The following is a 22,650-nucleotide window of genomic DNA, read 5'->3' as shown; positions in this document are numbered from 1 at the left end:
ACTGTGTGCTCTCTGTTTAGGGTCAGTCACAGTGGTCAGGTATTCTGCCACTGTGTACTCTCTGTTTAGGGTCAGTCACAGTGGTCAGGTATTCTGCCACTGTGTACTCTCTGTTTAGGGTCAGTCCCAGTGGTCAGGTATTCTGCCACTGTGTACTCTCTGTTTAGGGTCAGTCACAGTGGTCAGGTATTCTGCCACTGTGGACTCTCTGTTTAGGGTCAGTCACAGTGGTCAGGTATTCTGCCACTGTGGACTCTCTGTTTAGGGTCAGTCCCAGTGGTCAGCTATTCTGCCACTGTGGACTCTCTGTTTAGGGTCAGTCACAGTGGTCAGGTATTCTGCCACTGTGGACTCTCTGTTTAGGGTCAGTCACAGTGGTCAGGTATTCTGCCACTGTGGACTCTCTGTTTAGGGCCAGTCACAGTGGTCAGGTATTCTGCCACTGTGGACTCTCTGTTTAGGGTCAGTCCCAGTGGTCAGGTATTCTGCCACTATGTACTCTCTGTTTAGGGTCAGTCACAGTGGTCAGGTATTCTGCCACTGTGTACTCTCTGTTTAGGGTCAGTCACAGTGGTCAGGTATTCTGCCACTGTGTACTCTCTGTTTAGGGTCAGTCACAGTGGTCAGGTATTCTGCCACTGTGGACTCTCTGTTTAGGGCCAAATAGCATTCTAGTTTTCTCATTTTTTTTTGTAAATTCTTTCCAATGTGTCAAGTAATTATCTTTTTGTTTTCTCGTGATTTGGTTGGGTCTAATTGTGCTGCTGTCCTGGGGCTCTGTGGGGTGTGTTTATGAACAGAGCCCCAGGACCAGCTTGCTTAGGGGACTCTTCTCCAGGTTCATCTCTCTGTAGGTGATGACTCTTCTCCAGGTTCATCTCTCTGTAGGTGATGACTCTTCTCCAGGTTCATCTCTCTGTAGGTGATGGCTTTGTTATGGAAGGTTTGGGAATCGCTTCCTTTTAGGTGGTTATAGAATTGAATTTAACGGCTCTTTTCTGGATTTTGATCATTAGCGTGTATCGTCATAATTCTCCCCTGCGTGCATTATTTGGTGTTTTAGAGGATGTCTTAGCAGAATTCTGCATGCAGTCTCAATTTGGTGTTTGTCCCATTTTGTGAATTATTACCTCACATTACCTCACAACCATAGTGAACAATGGGTTCAGCGATGTGAGAGTCTGATCGATAACTACAGGAAGTGTTTGGTTAGAGTCATTGCAGCTAAAGGTGGCACAACCTAGGCAGTGTAGCCTAGTGGTTAGAGCGTTGGACGAGTAACTGGAAGGTTGCAAGTTCAAATCCCCGAGCTGACAAGGTACAAATCTGTCGTTCTGCCCCTGAACAAGGCAGTTAACCCACTGTTTCCCAGGCAGGTCGTCATTGTAAATAATAATTTGTTCTTACTGACTTGCCAAGTTAAATAAAGGCAAAATAAAAAATATCCAAAATGCAAAAATAGAGACATTTAGAAAGGGGCACACAGGAGGAAATGTTTCTCTGTTGAGATTAGTTCCTTATTCATTTCTAACCAAAATGTAAAATGTTCCTGTTTTGATTAATTATAATAGCGTGAGTTGTGTCTGATCTATACCAAATTAGTATACCCCCTGAGTCTCTTCCCTGTTTCACACCTGGTAGTGAGATGGATGGGACTACCAGCTCTCTGTAACCTAGAGGACAACCAGTGGGTCCATCTCCTCTATACCACCCAACTGGTAATGTCGTGGATGGGACTACCAGCTCTCTGTAACCTAGAGGGCAACCAGTGGGTCCATCTCCTCTATACCACCCACCTGGTAGTGTGGTGGATGGGACTACCAGCTCTCTGTAACCTAGAGGGCAACCAGTGGGTCCATCTCCTCTATACCACCCATCTGGTTGTGTGGTGGATGGGACTACCAGCTCTCTGTAACCTAGAGGACAACCAGTGGGTCCATCTCCTCTATACCACCCACCTGGTAGTGTGGTGGATGGGACTACCAGCTCTCTGTAACCTAGAGGACAACCAGTGGATCCATCTCCTCTATACCACCCACCTGGTAGTGTGGTGGATGGGACTACCAGCTCTCTGTAATCTAGAGGGCAACCAGTGGGTCCTTCTCCTCTATACCACCCACCTGGTAGTGTGGTGGATGGGACTACCAGCTCTCTGTAACCTAGAGGACCACCAGTGGTTCTGTCTCCTCTATACCACCCACCTGGTAGTTTGGTGGATGGGACTACCAGCTCTCTGTAACCTAGAGGGCAACCAGTGGGTCCGTCTCCTCTATACCACCCACCTGGTAGTTTGGTGGATGGGACTACCAGTTCTCTAGCAACCAGTGGGTCCATCTCCTCTATACCACCCACCTGGTAGTGTGGTGGATGGGACTACCAGCTCTCTGTAACCTAGAGGGAAACCAGTGGGTCCATCTCCTCTATACCACCCACCTGGTAGTGTGGTGGATGGGACTACCAGCTCTCTGTAACCTAGAGGGCAACCAGTGGGTCCTTCTCCTCTATACCACCCACCTGGTAGTGTTTTGGATGGGACTACCAGCTCTCTGTAACCTAGAGGGCAACCAGTGTGTCCATCTCCTCTATACCACCCACCTGGTAGTGTGGTGGATGGGACTACCAGCTCTCTGTAGCCTAGAGGGCAACCAGTGGGTCCATCTCCTCTATACCATGTTTCTTGTAGGATGACGATGTCTTTGAGGAAGTCTTTGTTCCAGCTCTTTAGGCCAAAGGCAGGTGACCTCAGACTTTGTATATTCCAGGATGAGATAGTAAAAGCTTTCTCTCTCTCTCTGTCTGTTAGGATGCGGTACGGTGTTTGAGGCCGGTGAATGAGGTTTCTCTGTCCATCTCCAGGTGAGTGTGTGTGTGTGTGTGCGGGTGTGCGGGTGTGTGTGTGTGTAACCAGGTCTCTGTCTATCCATCTCCAGTCGGACAGACACCGGTGTCCACGCCCTTGGAAACTCCGCCCACTTCGACCTCCAGCGGCAGAACGGCAAGCCCCCATTTGCTGAGGAGGTCCTGGTTGACGCCCTCAACTTCCACCTGAGACCGGAGCCAATCAGGTGAGAGCACCTTTCCTCATTTGGTCTTTATTTAATTGAAACTGTGGAAAAGTCCGGATCAAACTAAATATTACACTCTGGATTAATTTAAACATTCGGATCAATAAACAAATCAGTCAATCAATCAATGAAACAGTTTGTACCACATCAGACAAAATAAGCAAATGGAAATGCATTTGAAGGCTCTTTTTTGGCAGAAAAGTCATCGAAATAGGTTTACAATTCACAATACCTGGTTGCACCAAGGTTAAATGAATAGGTATTATATTTAAATGCATAAATGCATTGCGGGGACTGTATTACCGGCACACCGGCGGTCTCAAGTCATGAAGGAAGTCAAATTCCACGTGGCCGTTTAGTCACGGTAATTCGGCTTCTCCAAGCTCAGCTGCTGGTCATTAGTAGTAAAACTTGCTAACTGCCTGGTTCTCAGAACTCTATTGTCCCTCTAATCACTCTGACATCAATGCAAATCAAATCAAATGTATTTATACAGCCCTTTGTACATCAGCTGATATCTCAAAGTGTTGTACAAAACCCCAAACAGCAAGCAATGCAGGTGTTGAAGCACGGTGGCTAGGAAAAACTCCCTAGAAAGGCCAAAACCTAGGAAGAAACCTAGAGAGGAACCAGGCTATGAGGGGTGGCCAGTCCTCTTCTGGCTGTGCCGGGTGGAGATTATAACAGAACATGGCCAAGATGTTCAAATGTTCATAAATGACCAACATAGTCAAATAATAGGTCTGGGACTGGAAGCACGTCTGGTGAACAGGTCAGGATTCCATAGCCGCAGGCAGAACAGTTGAAACTGGAGCAGCAGCACGGCCAGGTGGACTGGGGACAGCAAGTAGTCATCATTCCAGGTAGTCCTGAGGCATGGTCCTAGGGCTCAGGTCCTCAGAGAGAGAGAAAGAAAGAGAGAAAGAAAGAGAATTAGAGAGAGCATACTTAAATTCACACAGGACACCAGATAAAACAGGAGAAGTACTCCAGATATAACAAACTGACCCTAGCCCCCCCGACACAAACTACTGCAGCATAAATACTGGAGGCTGAGACAGGAGGAGTCAGGAGACACTGTGGCCCCATCCGATGATACCCCCGGACAGGGCCAAACAGGAAGGATATAACCCCACCCACTTTGCCAAAGCACAGCCCCCACACCACTAGAGGGATATCTTCAACCACCAACTTACCATCCTGAGACAAGGCCGAGTGTAGCCCACAAAGATCTCCACCACGGCACAACCCAAGGGGGGGCGCCAACCCAGACAGGAAGATCACATCAGTGACTCAACCCACTCAAGTGACACACCCCTCCTAGGGACTGTATGAAAGAGCCCCAGTAAGCCAGTGACTCAGCCCCTGTAATAGGGTTAGAGGCAGATAATCTTTAGTGGAAAGAGGGGAACCGGCCAGGCAGAGACAGCAAGGACAGTTCGTTGCTCCAGAGCCTTTCCGTTCACCTTCCCACTCCTACACTCAATCATATGACCCACTGAAGAGATGAGTCTTCAGTAAAGACTTAAATGTTGAGACCGAGTCTGCGTCTCTCACATGGGTAGGCAGACCATTCCATAAAAATGGAGCTCTATAGGAGAAAGCCCTGCCTCCAGCTGTTTGCTTAGAAATTCTTGGGACAATTACGAGGCCTGCGTCTTGTGACCGTAGCGTACGTGAAGGTATGTACGGCAGGACCAGATCAGAGAGATAGATAGGAGCAAGCCCATGTAATGCTTTGTAGGTTAGCGGTAAAACCTTGAAATCAGCCCTTGCCTTGACAGGAAGCCAGTGTAGGGAGGCTAGCATTGGAGTAATATGATCACATTTTTTGGTTCTAGTCAGGATTCTAGCAGCCGTATTTAGCACTAACTGAAGTTTATTTAGTGCTTTATCCGGGTAGCCGGAAAGTAGAGCCGGAAAGTAGATCTAAACCAGGCCAGAACTTGTCCGTGTAGACCAATTTGGATGTAATGTAATGTATGGAAAAATGTAATGGAAAATCTAATCAAAAACTTCATAAGAGCCCATGAGATCATGTTGAGCAACATTTCTATAGGTTATGCAATTGAGGGCGAAAACAGAGTGATGGCCTCTACTAAAAAGAGGAGTATCCCATCAGCTTTCTATAGACTAGGCCTACTATATTTATTTCTCAACTTTCCTAAATTAGCAGGGCTTATAATGTGAAAAAATAACCTAATAATTTATTAACATTTTAAGCTAAACGTTCTGATCTGTTGCGTCAGCCACATTGCGTAAAAAATTTTTGGGATGCTAGTGGTTGTATTAATTTGGGATCTATCATATCCCACAACTGTCCCAGACTATGTTATGGAATATTTATGTCTCGCACAGAATAGAATTGGTCAACTTTTGTACTATGGGGGATAGTAGATTGACATGTGCTAGTGCTTTTGCTGTTCGTTAGGACTCCTCATCTTGTTGGCTGACGAAAAGTAAATGTGGACATTTCTTCCAATATCTTCAATATGCACCTCGGGATTTGGATAAGGACGTGCAGAGTTGTGTCTGTCTTCACTTGTAGTCTGATAAAGACCTGATCACGTGATGGAGATGATGTGATGGAGAGTGAGAGTGATGTAATGGAGAGTGAGAGTCGCTTCAGATTGTGTAGCACTCCGGGTTGCAAAAGGATTTCTTTTTTTTAGGGTGCATTTCGGCGACAAGGGGGATGCCGCCGTGAAATTCGAAACATTATCAAGTGCTTGTCAAATTTTGAATGAGAGACTGATGAAGTGTGTACAGCACAAAGACAAAGCAGAGGTCATGCCTTTCCAGCTACTTTTTTCAAATCATCATTAGTGTCGTATCATGCAGCCTTACAACGTATTACAAATCAAAACACAAAGCCCGACGTTTATAGAACAACTAAAGTTACATGAATAGCTCTGAATGAAGAGTATTAAAGGAGGTCCTGTATCTTTGTTAACCTCTCAACACAGAACAGCCGAATGTGAGAACTCCTTCAAATCGGTTGGAGAAAATATATATTTTATTCAGCTTTGTTCAATTGTATGCTTCATACTATAAAATAATGCCATGGAATTATAAGCGAATCTTGTCTGCTAAATGAACTCACAACCCATAACAATTTGGCATAGCCAGATCAGCACCTAACATTAAATCACAATTAAATAATAGAGGGCATGTAATTGTATTTGTCACATGCGTCAAATATAACAGGTGTAGTAGACCTTACAGTGAAATGTTTACTTACAATCCCTTAACCAACAATGCAATTTTAAGAAACAAAGAAAAAATACAAAAAAATAAAATAGCCACCGTGCTTCTACACCTGCATTGTTTGCTGTTTGGGGTTTTAGGCTGTTTCTGTTACAGCACTTTGAGATATCAGCTGATGTACGAAGGACTTAATAAATACATTTGATTTGATTTGAAATCAAAGTAACAAATAATTAAAGAGCAGCCATAAATAACAATTGCCAGGCTATATACAGGGTATTACAGAGTCAATGTGGAGACTATATACAGGGGGTACCGGTACAGAGTCAATGTGGAGGCTATATACAGGGTATTACAGAGTCAATGTGGAGGCTATATACAGGGGGTACCGGTACACAGTCAATGTGGAGGCTATATACAGGGGCTACCGGTACAGAGTCAATGTGGAGGCTATATACAGGGGTACTGGTACAGAGTCAATGTGGAGGCTATATACAGGGTATTACAGAGTCAATGTGGAGACTATATACAGTACAGGGGTACAGGGGGTACTGGTACAGAGTCAATGTGGAGGCTATATAGTCAGGGGTAGTCAATGTGGAGGTACAGAGTCAATGTGGAGGCTATATACAGGGGCTACCGGTACAGAGTCAATGTGGAGGCTATATACAGGGGGTACCGGTACAGAGTCAATGTGGAGGCTATATACAGGGTATTACAGAGTCAATGTGGAGACGATATACAGGGGGTACCGGTACAGAGTCAATGTGGAGACTATATACAGGGGGTACTGGTACAGAGTCAATGTGGAGGCTATATACAGGGGGTACCGGTACAGAGTCAGTGTGGAGGCTATATACAGGGGGTACCAGTACAGAGTCAATTTCTCTTCAAGAAACCAACACTCGACTCATCTAACTATTCCCCAGGTCGTAGATGATGCACTTACATTATTACAGACACATGGACCACATTTCAGGTCCATCCGCACAGAGGCAATATCAGAATCTCACAGAACAAGTTTTTGTAAAAAAAATCCCTTCTCAGGTAATCCTTCCCCAGTATGTTTTCGTTCCACAGTTATTATAATAGTTGTTATAATATCATAGACTACCTTTTCCTCATATCATGCTTCTTAAGACCTGTCTAAAATAAATCATGGATTTATTGTGAAAGAGTAGGCTATAATACAATAGATTTATTGTGAAAGAAAGAGTAGGCTATAATACAATAGATTTATTGTGAAAGAAAGAGTAGGCTACATTACAATGTTTTATCAGACTTTTTAAAATGGCTTGTAGTCTGTGATGCTAAATGTGTTCATGTTCATTAATGGTTAATTACCAATGAGGCCATTTTATTAAACAGTTGATTGTGGGGAGAGAGCATTAGCTGATTGAAAAAATGTGATTCACCGCTTTTATCATACAGTCTGATCGCAATACACAGATGTACACGCAAGGTTCAGTGTGTGTGTGTGTGTGTGTGTGTGTGTGTGTGTGTGTGTGTGTGTGTGTGTGTGTGTGTGTGTGTGTGTGTGTGTGTGTGTGTGTGTGTGTGTGTGTGTGTGTGTGTGTGTGTGTGTGTCCCTACTCTGCAGTGTTTTGTTGCCTCATCTACTATGTAAAGCCCACAGACCTCAGTCAGGAGCTAAAAATAGACCTTTCAAATCAGGGATGATATTCTTTCTTTTCTCTTTCTCTCTGTCTCTCTCTCTCTCTCTCTCTCTCTCTCTCTCTCTCTCTCTCTCTCTCTCTGTCTCTCTCTCTCTCTTCTCTCTCTGTCTCCCTTCTCTCTTTCTCTCTCTCTCTCTCTCTCTCTCTCTCTCTCTCTCTCTCTGTCTCTCTCTCTCTATCTCTCTGTTTCTTCTCTCTCTCTCTCTCTCTCTCTCTCTCTCTCTCTCTCTCTCTGTCTCTCTCTCTCTCTTCTGCCCTGCTCTCTTTAACTCTCTTCCTCTGTCTCTCTCTGTCTCTCTCTGTCTCTCTCTGTCTCTCTCTCTCTCTCTCTCTTCTCTTTTCTGCTTTTAACTCTCTCTCTCTCTCTCTTCAATCTTCCCCCTCTCTCTCCCCCTCTCTCTGCTCTCAGATCAAAGTCATAAGCTCTTTCTTTTTGAGTCATCAGCCTGGCTGAAAGGGAGAGAGAGGGAGAAGCTCCCGAGCATCAGAGCCGTTTATATAGAAAGCTGTGGAACATTTGGGAAGGGGATTCTCTGTCTCTGGGGTGATAGAATCCGAATATCTCATTCCAAAATCATGGGCATTAATATGGAGTTGGTCCCCCCCTTTGCTGCTATAACAGCCTCCACTCTTCTGGGAAGGCTTTCCACTAGATGTTGGAACATTGCTGCAATAACAACTCTTCTGGGAAGGCATTCCACTAGATGTTGGAACATTGCTGCTATAACAGCCTCCACTCTTCTGGGAAGGCATTCCACTAGATGTTGGAACATTGCTGCTATAACAGCCTCCACTCTTCTGGGAAGGCTTTCCACTAGATGTTGGAACATTGCTGCGGGGACTTGCTTCTATTCAGCCACAAGAGCATTAACGGATGTTGGGCGATTAGGCCTGGCTCGCAGACTGCGTTCCATTTCATCCCAAAGATGTTCGATGGGGTTGAGGTCAGGGCTGTGGTGCAGGCCAGCCAAGTTCTTCCATACAGACCTCGACAAACCATTTCTGTATGGACCTCGCTTTGTGCACAGGGGCATTGTCATGCTGAAACAGGAAAGGGCCTTCCCCAAACGTTTCCCACAAAGTTGGAAGCACAGAATCGTCTAGAATGTTATTGTATGCTGTAGCGTTAAGATTTCTTCCACCAAACTTTACAGTTGGCACTATGCATTGGGCAGGTATCGTTCTCCTTGCATCAGCCAAACCCAGATTCGTCTGTCGGACTACCAGATGGTGAAGCGTGATTCATCACTCCAGAGAACGAGTTTCCAGTGCTCCAGTGTCCAATGGCGGCAAGCTTGACACCACTCCATCCGACGCTTGGCATTGCGCATGGTGATCTAAGGCTTGTGTGCAGCTGCTCGGCCATGGAAACCCATTTCATGAAGCTTCCGACGAATAGTTATTGTGCTGACGTTGCTTCCAGAGGCAGTTTGGAACTCGGTAGTGAGAGTTGCAACCGAGGACAGAACATTTTTCAGCACTCGGCTGTCCCGTTCTGTGAGCGTGTCCGACCTACCACTTCGCAGCTTAGCCGTTGTTGCTCCTAGACGTTTCCACTTCATAATAACAGCACTTGCAGTTTACCGGGCCAGATCTAGCAGGGCAGAAATTTGAACTGCCTTGTTTGACAGGTGGCATCCTATGATGGTGCCACTTTGAAAGTCACTGATTTCTACAGTAAGGCCATTCTACTGCTAACATTAACTATGGAGATTGCATGGCTGTGTGCTCGATTTTATACACCTGTCAGCAATGGTCTTAATTCTTTACTATTTTCTACATTGTAGAATAATAGTGAGGACATCAAAACTATAACACATATGGAATCATGTAGAAACCAAAAAAGTGTAAAAATATGTATTTTAATTTTTTCAATTTGAGATTCTTCAAAGTAGCCACCCTTTGCCACCCTTTGCCTCGATGACAGCTTTACACCAAAGCTAACCTAGCCAGCTAGCTAACATAGCATCCGCCGCAACCAGACGGGCTGCGGCGTTCTGGATGAGTTGTAGGGGTTTAATGGCATAGCATCCTTCTGTCATAGCCAGTTAGCTAACATAGCATCCCTCTGTTATAGCCAGCTATCTAACATAGCATCCTTCTGTCATAGACAGCTAGCTAACATAGCATCCCTCTGTCATAGCCAGCTAGCTAACATAGCATCCTTCTGTCATAGCCAGCTAGCTAACATAGCATCCCTCTGTTATAGCCAGCTAGCTAACATAGCATCCTTCTGTCATAGCCAGCTAGCTAACATAGCATCCCTCTGCTATAGCCAGCTAGCTAACATAGCATCCTTCTGTCATAGCCAGCTAGCTAACATAGCATCTTTCTGTTATAGCCAGCTATCTAACATAGCATCCTTCTGTCATAGCCAGCTAGCTAACATAGCATCCTTCTGTCATAGCCAGCTAGCTAACATAGCATCTTTCTGTTATAGCCAGCTATCTAACATAGCATCCTTCTGTCATAGCCAGCTAGCTAACATAGCATCCTTCTGTCATAGCCAGCTAGCTAACATAGCATCTTTCTGTTATAGCCAGCTATCTAACATAGCATCCTTCTGTCATAGCCAGCTAGCTAACATAGCATCCTTCTGTCATAGCCAGCTAGCTAACATAGCATCCCTCTGTTTTTGCAGGGTGTTTCAGTAGACTAAACTAGCTAGCTGCATTTGCTAGCTAAGTAAAATAAATTGAAAGTGAAAAAACACATGTCACTCCAGTGTTTAATTGCTATATAGTAATTATTTTGTCACTATGGCCTATTTATTGCCTTACCTCCCCAATCTTACCTCATTTGCACACACTGTATATAGACTTTTCTATTGTGTTATTGACTGCATGTTTTGTTTATTCCATGTGTAACTCTGTGTTGTTGTTTGTGTCAATCTGCTGTGATTTATCTTGTCCAGGTCACAGTTGTAAATGAGAACTAGTTCTCAACTAGCCTAGCTGGTTAAATAAATGTGTTCTCAACTGACCTACCTGGTTGAATAAAGGTGTTCTCAACTGACCTACCTGGTTAAATAAAGGTGTTCTCAACTAGCCTACCTGGTTAAATAAAGGTGTTCTCAACTGGCCTACCTGGTTAAATAAAGGTGTTCTCAACTAGCCTACCTGGTTAAATAAAGGTGTTCTCAACTAGCCTACCTGGTTAAATAAAGGTGTTCTCAACTGGCCTACCTGGTTAAATAAAGGTGTTCTCAACTAGCCTACCTGGTTAAATAAAGGTGTTCTCAACTGGCCTACCTGGTTAAATAAAGGTGTTCTCAACTAGCCTACCTGGTTAAATAAAGGTGTTCTCAACTAGCCTACCTGGTTAAATAAAGGTGAAATAAAAAAATAAAAAGGAACATTGAGTTTTGTCCTCAGAACAGCCTCAATTTGTCGGGGAATGGACTCTACAAGATGTCGAAGGGGTTCCACAGGGACGCTGGCCCGTGTTGACTCCAAGGCTTCCCACAGTTGTCAAGTTGGCTGGATGTCCTTTGGGTGGTGGACCATTCTTGATGCAAACGGGACATTTTTGAGCTTGGAAAAACCCAGCAGCGTTACAGTTGTTGACACAAACTGCTGAGTGTGGCACCTACTACCTGTCCCCCAGAATCACCCGTGGTTTATTGTCTGTCCCCCAGAATCACCCGTGGTTTATTGTCTGCCCCCAGAATCACCCGTGGTTTATTGTCTGTCCCCCAGAATCACCCGTGGTTTATTGTCTGTCCCCCAGAATCACCCGTGGTTTATTGTCTGTCCCCCAGAATCACCCGTGGTTTATTGTCTGTCCCCCAGAATCACCCGTGGTTTATTGTCTGTCCCCCAGAATCACCCACTGTTTATTGTCTGTCCCCCAGAATCACCCACGGTTTATTGTCTGTCCCCCAGAATCACCCACGGTTTATTGTCTGTCCCCCAGAATCACCCGTGGTTTATTGTCTGTCCCCCAGAATCACCCGTGGTTTATTGTCTGTCCCCTTAGAATCACCAACGGTTTATTGTCTTTCCTTCTAGAATCACCCACGGTTTATTGTCTGTCCCCTCCGAATCACCCGTGGTTTATTGTCTGTCCCCTCAGAATCACCCGTGGTTTATTGTCTGTCCCCTAGAATCACCCACAGTTTATTGTCTTTCCCCCAGAATCACCCGCAGTTTATTGTCTGTCCCCTCAGAATCACCCACGGTTTATTGTCTGTCCCCTCAGAATCACCTGTGGTTTATTGTCTGTCCCCCAGAATCACCCACGGTTTATTGTCTGTCCCCCAGAATCACCCACTGTTTGTCTGTCCCCCAGAATCACCCATGGTTTATTGTCTGTCCCCCAGAATCACCCACGGTTTATTGTCTGTCCCCTCAGAATCACCCACGGTTTATTGTCTGCCTCCCAGAATCACCCGTGGTTTATTGTCTGTCCCCTTAGAATCACCCACGGTTTATTGTCTTTCCTCCTAGAATCACCCACGGTTTATTGTCTGTCCCCCAGAATCACCCGTGGTTTATTGTCTGTCCCCCAGAATCACCCGTGGTTTATTGTCTGTCCCCTTAGAATCACCAACGGTTTATTGTCTTTCCTTCTAGAATCACCCACGGTTTATTGTCTGTCCCCTCCGAATCACCCGTGGTTTATTGTCTGTCCCCTCAGAATCACCCGTGGTTTATTGTCTGTCCCCTAGAATCACCCACAGTTTATTGTCTTTCCCCCAGAATCACCCGCAGTTTATTGTCTGTCCCCTCAGAATCACCCGCGGTTTATTGTCTGTCCCCTCAGAATCACCTGTGGTTTATTGTCTGTCCCCCAGAATCACCCACGGTTTATTGTCTGTCCCCCAGAATCACCCACTGTTTGTCTGTCCCCCAGAATCACCCATGGTTTATTGTCTGTCCCCCAGAATCACCCACGGTTTATTGTCTGTCCCCTCAGAATCACCCACGGTTTATTGTCTGCCTCCCAGAATCACCCGTGGTTTATTGTCTGTCCCCTTAGAATCACCCACGGTTTATTGTCTTTCCCCCAGAATCACCCGCTGTTTATTGTCTGTCCCCTCAGAATCACCCATGGTTTATTGTCTGTCCCCTCAGAATCACCCACGGTTTATTGTCTGTCCCCTCAGAATCACCCACGGTTTATTGTCTGTGACCCCAGAATCACCCATGGTTTGTTGTCTGTCCCCTCAGAATCACCCACGGTTTATTGTCTGTGACCCCAGAATCACCCACGGTTTGTTGTCTGTCCCCTCAGAATCACCCACGGTTTATTGTCTGCCTCCCATAATCACCCACGGTTTATTGTCTGTCCGCCTAGAATCACCCACGGTTTATTGTCTGTCCGCCTAGAATCACCCACAGTTTATTGTCTTTCCCCCTAGAATCACCCGTGGTTTATTGTCTTTCCCCCAGAATCACCCGTGGTTTATTGTCTTTCCCCCAGATTCACCCGCGGTTTATTGTCTGCCTCCCAGAATCACCCACGGTTTATTGTCTGTCCCCTCAGAATCACCCATGGTTTATTGTCTGTCCCCTCAGAATCACCCACGGTTTATTGTCTGCCTCCCAGAATCACCCACGGTTTATTGTCTGTCCCCTCAGAATCACCCACGGTTTATTGTCTGTCCCCTCAGAATCACCCACGGTTTGTTGTCTGTCCCCTCAGAATCACCCACGGTTTATTGTCTGCCTCCCAGAATCACCCATGGTTTATTGTCTGTCCCCTCAGAATCACCTGTGGTTTATTGTCTGCCTCCCAGAATCACCAGTGGTTTATTGTCTGTCCCCTCAGAATCACCCGCAGTTTATTGTCTGTCCCCTCAGAATCACCCATGGTTTATTGTCTGTCCCCTCAGAATCACCCGTGCCTACCGGGTCCCCGGTGGGTTCCATGCCCGTTTCAGCGCTGTGTCTCGGACGTACGTCTACCGGCTAGCCACGGGCGTCACTCATCACTCCTGCACGCCACTGACCGACGCTAACCTCTGCTGGGGGTTACGGCCCGTGTGAGTTACCCTGGCAATCGTGTGCTTGCGTGCGTGCGTGTGGTGTGTGTGCGTGTGTGTGTGTGCGTGCGCGTGCTGCATGTCTCAGTATGCAAACCACATGTAGGGGGGAGACCCCAAAGCAATTCCTTACAGAGCAGCTCAGGAATCACACTCACTCACACTAAGACAATAGAGTTTGCAATACGTGAATAATGAAGGCAAATAACACACAAAGAATCGGCTAATTAAGGCGTGGAGCTATCTGACCCAGACAGACATGAAGTGGAGATATCTGACCCAGACAGACATGAAGTGGAGATATCTGACCCAGACAGATCTGACCCAGACAGACATGAAGTGGAGATATCTGACCCAGACAGACATGAAGTGGAGATATCTGACCCAGACAGACATGAAGTGGACAGATATCTGACCCACACAGACATGAAGTGGAGATATCTGACCCATGACAGACATGATATCTGACCCAGACAGATATGAAGTGGAGATATCTGACCCAGACGGACATGAAGTGGAGATATCTGACCCAGACAGACACATGAAGTGGAGATATCTGACCCAGACGGACATGAAGTGGAGATATCAGACAGACACATGAAGTGGAGATATCTGACCCAGACAGACTCATGAAGTGGAGATATCTGACCCAGACAGACATGAAGTGGAGATATCTGACCCAGACACATGAAGTGACCCAGACAGACACATGAAGTGGAGATATCTGACCCAGACGGACATGAAGTGGAGATATCTGACCCAGACGGACATGAAGTGGAGATATCTGACCCAGACGGACATGAAGTGGAGATATCTGACCCAGACGGACATGAAGTGGAGATATCTGACCCAGACGGACATGAAGTGGAGATATCTGACCCAGACAGACAGACGGACATGAAGTGGAGATATCTGACCCAGACAGACACATGAAGTGGAGATATCTGACCCAGACAGACATGAAGTGGAGATATCTGACCCAGACGGACATGAAGTGGAGATAGACACATGAAGTGGAGATATCCCAGACAGACATGAAGTGGAGATATCTGACCCAGACAGACATGAAGTGGAGATATCTGACCCAGACAGACATGAAGTGGAGATATCTGACCCAGACAGACACAAGTGGAGATATCTGACCCAGACAGACATGAAGTGGAGATATCTGACCCAGACAGACATGAAGTGGAGATATCTGACCCAGACAGACACATGAAGTGGAGATATCTGACCCAGACAGACACATGAAGTGGAGATATCTGACCCAGACAGACATGAAGTGGAGATATCTGACCCAGACAGACACATGAAGTGGAGATATCTGACCCAGACAGACATGAAGTGGAGATATCTGACCCAGACAGACATGAAGTGGAGATATCTGACCCAGACAGACACATGAAGTGGAGATATCTGACCCAGACAGACACATGAAGTGGAGATATCTGACCCAGACAGACATGAAGTGGAGATATGATATCTGACCCAGACAGATGAAGTGAGATATCTGACCCAGACAGACACATGAAGTGGAGATATCTGACCCAGACAGACATGAAGTGGAGATATCTGACCCAGACAGGACATGAAGTGGAGATATCTGACCCAGACAGACATGAAGTGGAGATATCTGACCCAGACAGACACATGAAGTGGACCCAGACAGACATGAAGTGGAGATATCTGACCCAGACAGACACATGAAGTGGAGATATCTGACCCAGACAGACACATGAAGTGGAGATATCTGACCCAGACAGACATGAAGTGGAGATATCTGACCCAGACAGACATGAAGTGGAGATATCTGACCCAGACAGACACATGAAGTGGAGATATCTGACCAGACAGACATGAAGTGGAGATATCTGACCCAGACAGACACATGAAGTGGAGATATCTGACCCAGACAGACACATGAAGTGGAGATATCTGACCCAGACAGACATGAAGTGGAGATATCTGACCCAGACAGACATGAAGTGGAGATATCTGACCCAGACAGACACATGAAGTGGAGATATCTGACCCAGACAGACATGAAGTGGAGATATCTGACCCAGACAGACATGAAGTGGAGATATCTGACCCAGACGGACATGAAGTGGAGATATCTGACCCAGACAGACACATGAAGTGGAGATATCTGACCCAGACAGACATGAAGTGGAGATATCTGACCCAGACAGACATGAAGTGGAGATATCTGACCCAGACAGACACATGAAGTGGAGATATCTGACCCAGACAGACATGAAGTGGAGATATCTGACCCAGACAGACATGAAGTGGAGATATCTGACCCAGACAGACATGAAGTGGAGATATCTGACCCAGACAGACACATGAAGTGGAGATATCTGACCCAGACAGACACATGAAGTGGAGATATCTGACCCAGACAGACACATGAAGTGGAGATATCTGACCCAGACAGAGACATGAAGTGGAGATATCTGACCCAGACATCTGACCCAGACAGACAAGTGGAGATATCTGACCCAGACAGACACATGAAGTGGAGATATCTGACCCAGACAGACACATGAAGTGGAGATATCTGACCCAGACAGACATGAAGTGGAGATATCTGACCCAGACAGAGACATGAAGTGGAGATATCTGACCCAGACAGACACATGAAGTGGAGATATCTGACCCAGACAGACATGGAGATATCTGGAGAGTGGAGATATCTGAAGTGAGTGGAGATATCTGACCCAGACAGACATGAAGTGGAGATATCTGACCCAGACAGACACATGAAGTGGAGATATCTGACCCAGACGGACATGAAGTGGAGATATCTGACCCAGACAGACACATGAAGTGGAGATATCTGACCCAGACAGACACATGAAGTGGAGATATCTGACCCAGACAGACACATGAAGTGGAGATATCTGACCCAGACAGACATGAAGTGGAGATATCTTGACCCAGACAGACACATGAAGTGGAGATATCTGACCCAGACAGACACATGAAGTGGAGATATCTGACCAGACAGACACATGAAGTGGAGATATCTGACCCAGACAGACACATGAAGTGGAGATATCTGACCCAGACAGATATGAAGTGGAGATATCTGACCCAGACAGACACATGAAGTGGAGATATCTGACCCAGACAGACATGAAGTGGAGATATCTGACCCAGACAGACACATGAAGTGGAGATATCTGACCCAGACGGACATGAAGTGGAGATATCTGACCCAGACGGACATGAAGTGGAGATATCTGACCCAGACGGACATGAAGTGGAGATATCTGACCCAGACGGACATGAAGTGGAGATATCTGACCCAGACAGACACATGAAGTGGAGATATCTGACCCAGACAGACATGAAGTGGAGATATCTGACCCAGACAGACATGAAGTGGAGATATCTGACCCAGACAGACATGAAGTGGAGATATCTGACCCAGACAGACACATGAAGTGGAGATATCTGACCCAGACAGACATGAAGTGGAGATATCTGACCCAGACAGACATGAAGTGGAGATATCTGACCCAGACAGACACATGAAGTGGAGATATCTGACCCAGACAGACACATGAAGTGGAGATATCTGACCCAGACAGACACATGAAGTGGAGATATCTGACCCAGACAGACATGAAGTGGAGATATCTGACCCAGACAGACATGAAGTGGAGATATCTGACCCAGACAGACACATGAAGTGGAGATATCTGACCCAGACAGACATGAAGTGGAGATATCTGACCCAGACAGACATGAAGTGAAGATATCTGACCCAGACAGACACATGAAGTGGAGATATCTGACCCAGACAGACACATGAAGTGGAGATATCTGACCCAGACAGACATGAAGTGGAGATATCTGACCCAGACAGACATGAAGTGAAGATATCTGACCCCAGACAGACATGAAGTGGAGATATCTGACCCAGACAGACACATGAAGTGGAGATATCTGACCCAGACAGACATGAAGTGGAGATATCTGACCCAGACAGACATGAAGTGAAGATATCTGACCCAGACAGACACATGAAGTGGAGATATCTGACCCAGACAGACACATGAAGTGGAGATATCTGACCCAGACAGACATGAAGTGGAGTATATCTGACCCAGACAGACATGAAGTGGAGATATCTGACCCAGACAGACACATGAAGTGGAGATATCTGACCCAGACAGACACATGAGTGGAGTGGAGACATGAAGTCTGACCCAGACAGACATGAAGTGGAGATATCTGACCCAGACAGACATGAAGTGGAGATATCTGACCCAGACAGACATGAAGTGGAGATATCTGACCCAGACAGACACATGAAGTGGAGATATCTGACCCAGACAGACACATGAAGTGGAGATATCTGACCCAGACAGACATGAAGTGGAGATATCTGACCCAGACAGACATGAAGTGGAGATATCTGACCCAGACAGACATGAAGTGGAGATATCTGACCCAGACAGACATGACCCAGAGACATGGAGATATCTGACCCAGACAGACATGAAGTGGAGATATCTGACCCAGACGGACATGAAGTGGAGATATCTGACCCAGACAGACACATGAAGTGGAGATATCTGACCCAGACAGACACATGAAGTGGAGATATCTGACCCAGACAGACATGAAGTGGAGATATCTGACCCAGACAGACATGAAGTGGAGATATCTGACCCAGACAGACACATGAAGTGGAGATATCTGACCCAGACAGACATGAAGTGGAGATATCTGACCCAGACACATGAAGTGGAGATATCTGACCCAGACAGACACATGAAGTGGAGATATCTGACCCAGACAGACACATGAAGTGGAGATATCTGACCCAGACAGACACATGAAGTGGAGATATCTGACCCAGACAGACATGGAGATATCTGACCCAGACAGACATGAAGTGGAGATATCTGACCCAGACAGACATGAAGTGGAGATATCTGACCCAGACAGACATGAAGTGGAGATATCTGACCCAGACAGACACATGAAGTGGAGATATCTGACCCAGACAGACACATGAAGTGGAGATATCTGACCCAGACAGACATGAAGTGGAGATATCTGACCCAGACAGAACACATGAAGTGGAGATATCTGACCCAGACAGACACATGAAGTGGAGATATCTGACCCAGACAGACATGAATGGAGATAGTGGAGAACATATCTGAGATATCTGACCCAGACAGACACATGAAGTGGAGATATCTGACCCAGACAGACATGAAGTGGAGATATCTGACCCATGAAGTGGAGATACATGACATGAAGTGGAGATATCTGACCCAGACAGACATGAAGTGAGATATGACCCAGACACATGGAGATATCTGACCCAGACAGACATGAAGTGGAGATATCTTGACCCAGACAGACACATGAAGTGGAGATATCTGACCCAGACAGACATGAAGTGGAGATATCTGACCCAGACAGACATGAAGTGAAGATATCTGACCCAGACAGACACATGAAGTGGAGATATCTGACCCAGACAGACACATGAAGTGGAGATATCTGACAGACATGAAGTGGAGATATCTGAGACAGACATGAAGTGGAGATATCTGACCCAGACAGACATGAAGTGGAGATATCTGACCCAGACAGACATGAAGTGGAGATATCTGACCCAGACGGACATGAAGTGGAGATATCTGACCCAGACAGACATGAAGTGGAGATATCTGACCCAGACAGACACATGAAGTGGAGATATCTGACCCAGACAGACATGAAGTGGAGATATCTGACCCAGACAGACACATGAAGTGGAGATATCTGACCCAGACAGACATGAAGTGGAGATATCTGACCCAGACAGACACATGAAGTGGAGATATCTGACCCAGACAGACATGAAGTGGAGATATGACCCAGACAGACACGTGAAGTGATACTGACCCAGACAGACATGAAGTGGAGATATCTGACCCAGACAGACATGAAGTGGAGATATCTGACCCAGACAGACATGAAGTGGAGATATCTGACCCAGACAGACACATGAGATATCTGACCCAGACAGACACATGAAGTGGAGATATCTGACCCAGACAGACATGAAGTGGAGATATCTGACCCAGACAGACATGAAGTGGAGATATCTGACCCAGACAGACATGAAGTGGAGATATCTGACCCAGACAGACATGAAGTGGAGATATCTCTGACCCAGACAGAAGTGGACATCTGAAGACAGACATGAAGAGATATCTGACCCAGACAGACATGAAGTGGAGATATCTGACCCAGACAGGACATGAAGTGGAGATATCTGACCCAGACAGACACATGAAGTGGAGATATCGACAGACATGAAGTGGAGATACAGACATGAAGTGGAGATATCTGACCCAGACGGACATGAAGTGGAGATATCTGACCCAGACAGACACATGAAGTGGAGATATCTGACCCAGACAGACATGAAGTGGAGATATCTGACCCAGACAGACATGAAGTGGAGATATCTGACTCCAGACAGACCCAGACACATGAAGTGGAGATAGACACATGAAGTGGAGATATCTGATATCCCAGACAGACACATGAAGTGGAGATATCTGACCCAGACAGACATGAAGTGGAGATATCTGACCCAGACAGACATGAAGTGGAGATATCTGACCCAGACAGACATGAAGTGAGATATCTGGACATGAAGTGGAGATATCTGACCCAGACAGAGACATGAAGTGGAGATATCTGACCCAGACAGACACATGAAGTGGAGATATCTGACCCAGACAGACACATGAAGTGGAGATATCTGACCCAGACAGACATGAAGTGGAGATATCTGACCCAGACAGACACATGAAGTGGAGATATCTGACCCAGACAGACACATGAAGTGGAGATATCTGACCCAGACAGACACTGGAGACCCAGACAGACAGACAGACATGAAGTGGAGATATCTGACCCAGACAGACCAGATATCTGAGACATGAAGTGGAGATATCTGACCCAGACAGACACATGAAGTGGAGAGATATCTGACCCAGACAGACATGAAGTGGAGATATCTGACCCAGACAGACACATGAAGTGGAGATATCTGACCCAGACAGACACATGAAGTGGAGATATGAAGTGGAGATATCTGACCCAGACAGACACATGACCCAGACAGACACATGAAGTGGAGATATCTGACCCAGACAGACATGAAGTGGAGATATCTGACCCAGACAGACATGAAGTGGAGATATCTGACCCAGACAGACATGAAGTGGAGATATCTGACCCAGACGGACATGAAGTGGAGATATCTGACCCAGACAGACACATGAAGTGGAGAGCGGAGATATCTGACCCAGACAGACACATGAAGTGGAGATATCTGACCCAGACAGACACATGAAGTGGAGATATCTGACCCAGACAGACATGAAGTGGAGATATCTGACCCAGACAGACACATGAAGTGGAGATATCTGACCCAGACAGACATGAAGTGGAGATATCTGACCCAGACAGACACATGAAGTGGAGATATCTGACCCAGACAGACATGAAGTGGAGATATCCAGACAGACATGAAGTGGAGATATCTGACCCAGACAGACATGAAGTGACCCAGACAGACACATGAAGTGGAGATATCTGACCCAGACAGACACATGAAGTGGAGATATGACCCAGACAGACTCATGAAGTGGAGATATCTGGACCCAGACAGACATGAAGTGGAGATATCTGACCCAGACAGACACATGAAGTGGAGATATCTGACCCAGACAGACATAGTGGAGATATCTGACCCAGACAGAGACATGAAGTGGAGATATCTGACCCAGACAGACACATGAAGTGGAGATATCTGACCCAGACAGACATGAAGTGGAGATATCTGACCCAGACAGACACATGAAGTGGAGATATCTGACCCAGACAGACACATGAGTGGAGATATCTGACCCAGACAGACATGAAGTGGAGATATCTGACCCAGACAGACACATGAAGTGGAGATATCTGACCCAGACAGACATGAAGTGAAGATATCTGACCCAGACAGACATGAAGTGGAGATATCTGACCCAGACAGACATGAAGTGGAGATATCTGACCCAGACAGACACATGAAGTGGAGATATCTGACCCAGACAGACATGAAGTGGAGATATCTGACCCAGACAGACATGAAGTGGAGATATCTGACCCAGGGGAGATATCTGACCCAGACATGAAGTGGAGATATCTGACCCAGACAGACACATGAAGTGGAGATATCTGACCCAGACAGACATGAAGTGGAGATATCTGACCCAGACGGACATGAAGTGGAGATATCTGACTGACCAGACAGAGACATGAAGTGGAGACTGACCCAGACACACATGAAGTGGAGATATCTGACCCAGAGATATCTGACCCAGACAGACATGAAGTGGAGATATCTGACCCAGACAGACATGAAGATATCTGACCCAGACAGACATGATATCTGACCCAGACAGACACATGAAGTGGAGATATCTGACCCCAGACAGACACATGAAGTTGAGATATCTGACCCAGACAGACACATGAAGTGGAGATATCTGACCCAGATGAAGTGGAGATATCTGACCCAGACAGGAAGGAAGATATCTAAGCCCAGACCCATGAAGTGAAGATATCTGACCCAGACAGACACATGAAGTGGAGATATCTGACCCAGACCAGACATGAAGTGGAGATATCTGACCCA

General features: G+C 46.2%; 1 protein-coding gene across 3 annotated transcripts in view; it reads left to right on the top strand.

Moving 5' to 3' along the window:
• Window positions 1-22,650, top strand: part of pusl1 (pseudouridine synthase like 1) — a 68,180-nt gene that overhangs the window by 10,067 nt on the left and 35,463 nt on the right. For 2 of the 3 annotated variants that reach the window (XM_046338821.1, XM_046338820.1), the window contains exons 3-5: window positions 2,804-2,856; window positions 2,931-3,065; window positions 13,785-13,934. In XM_046338821.1, the coding sequence (XP_046194777.1) occupies window positions 2,804-2,856; window positions 2,931-3,065; window positions 13,785-13,934 (338 nt within the window). The remainder of the gene's footprint in view (window positions 1-2,803; window positions 2,857-2,930; window positions 3,066-13,784; window positions 13,935-22,650) is intronic. The other variant, XM_046338822.1, reaches the window with a different exon arrangement.

This window comes from Oncorhynchus gorbuscha, linkage group LG03 (assembly GCF_021184085.1).
Source record: "Oncorhynchus gorbuscha isolate QuinsamMale2020 ecotype Even-year linkage group LG03, OgorEven_v1.0, whole genome shotgun sequence".
In the NCBI taxonomy this organism is placed as follows: Eukaryota; Metazoa; Chordata; class Actinopteri; order Salmoniformes; family Salmonidae; genus Oncorhynchus; species Oncorhynchus gorbuscha.
Note: the sequence above shows the minus strand (reverse complement) of the source record. Positions and strands in the feature narration are given on the sequence as shown.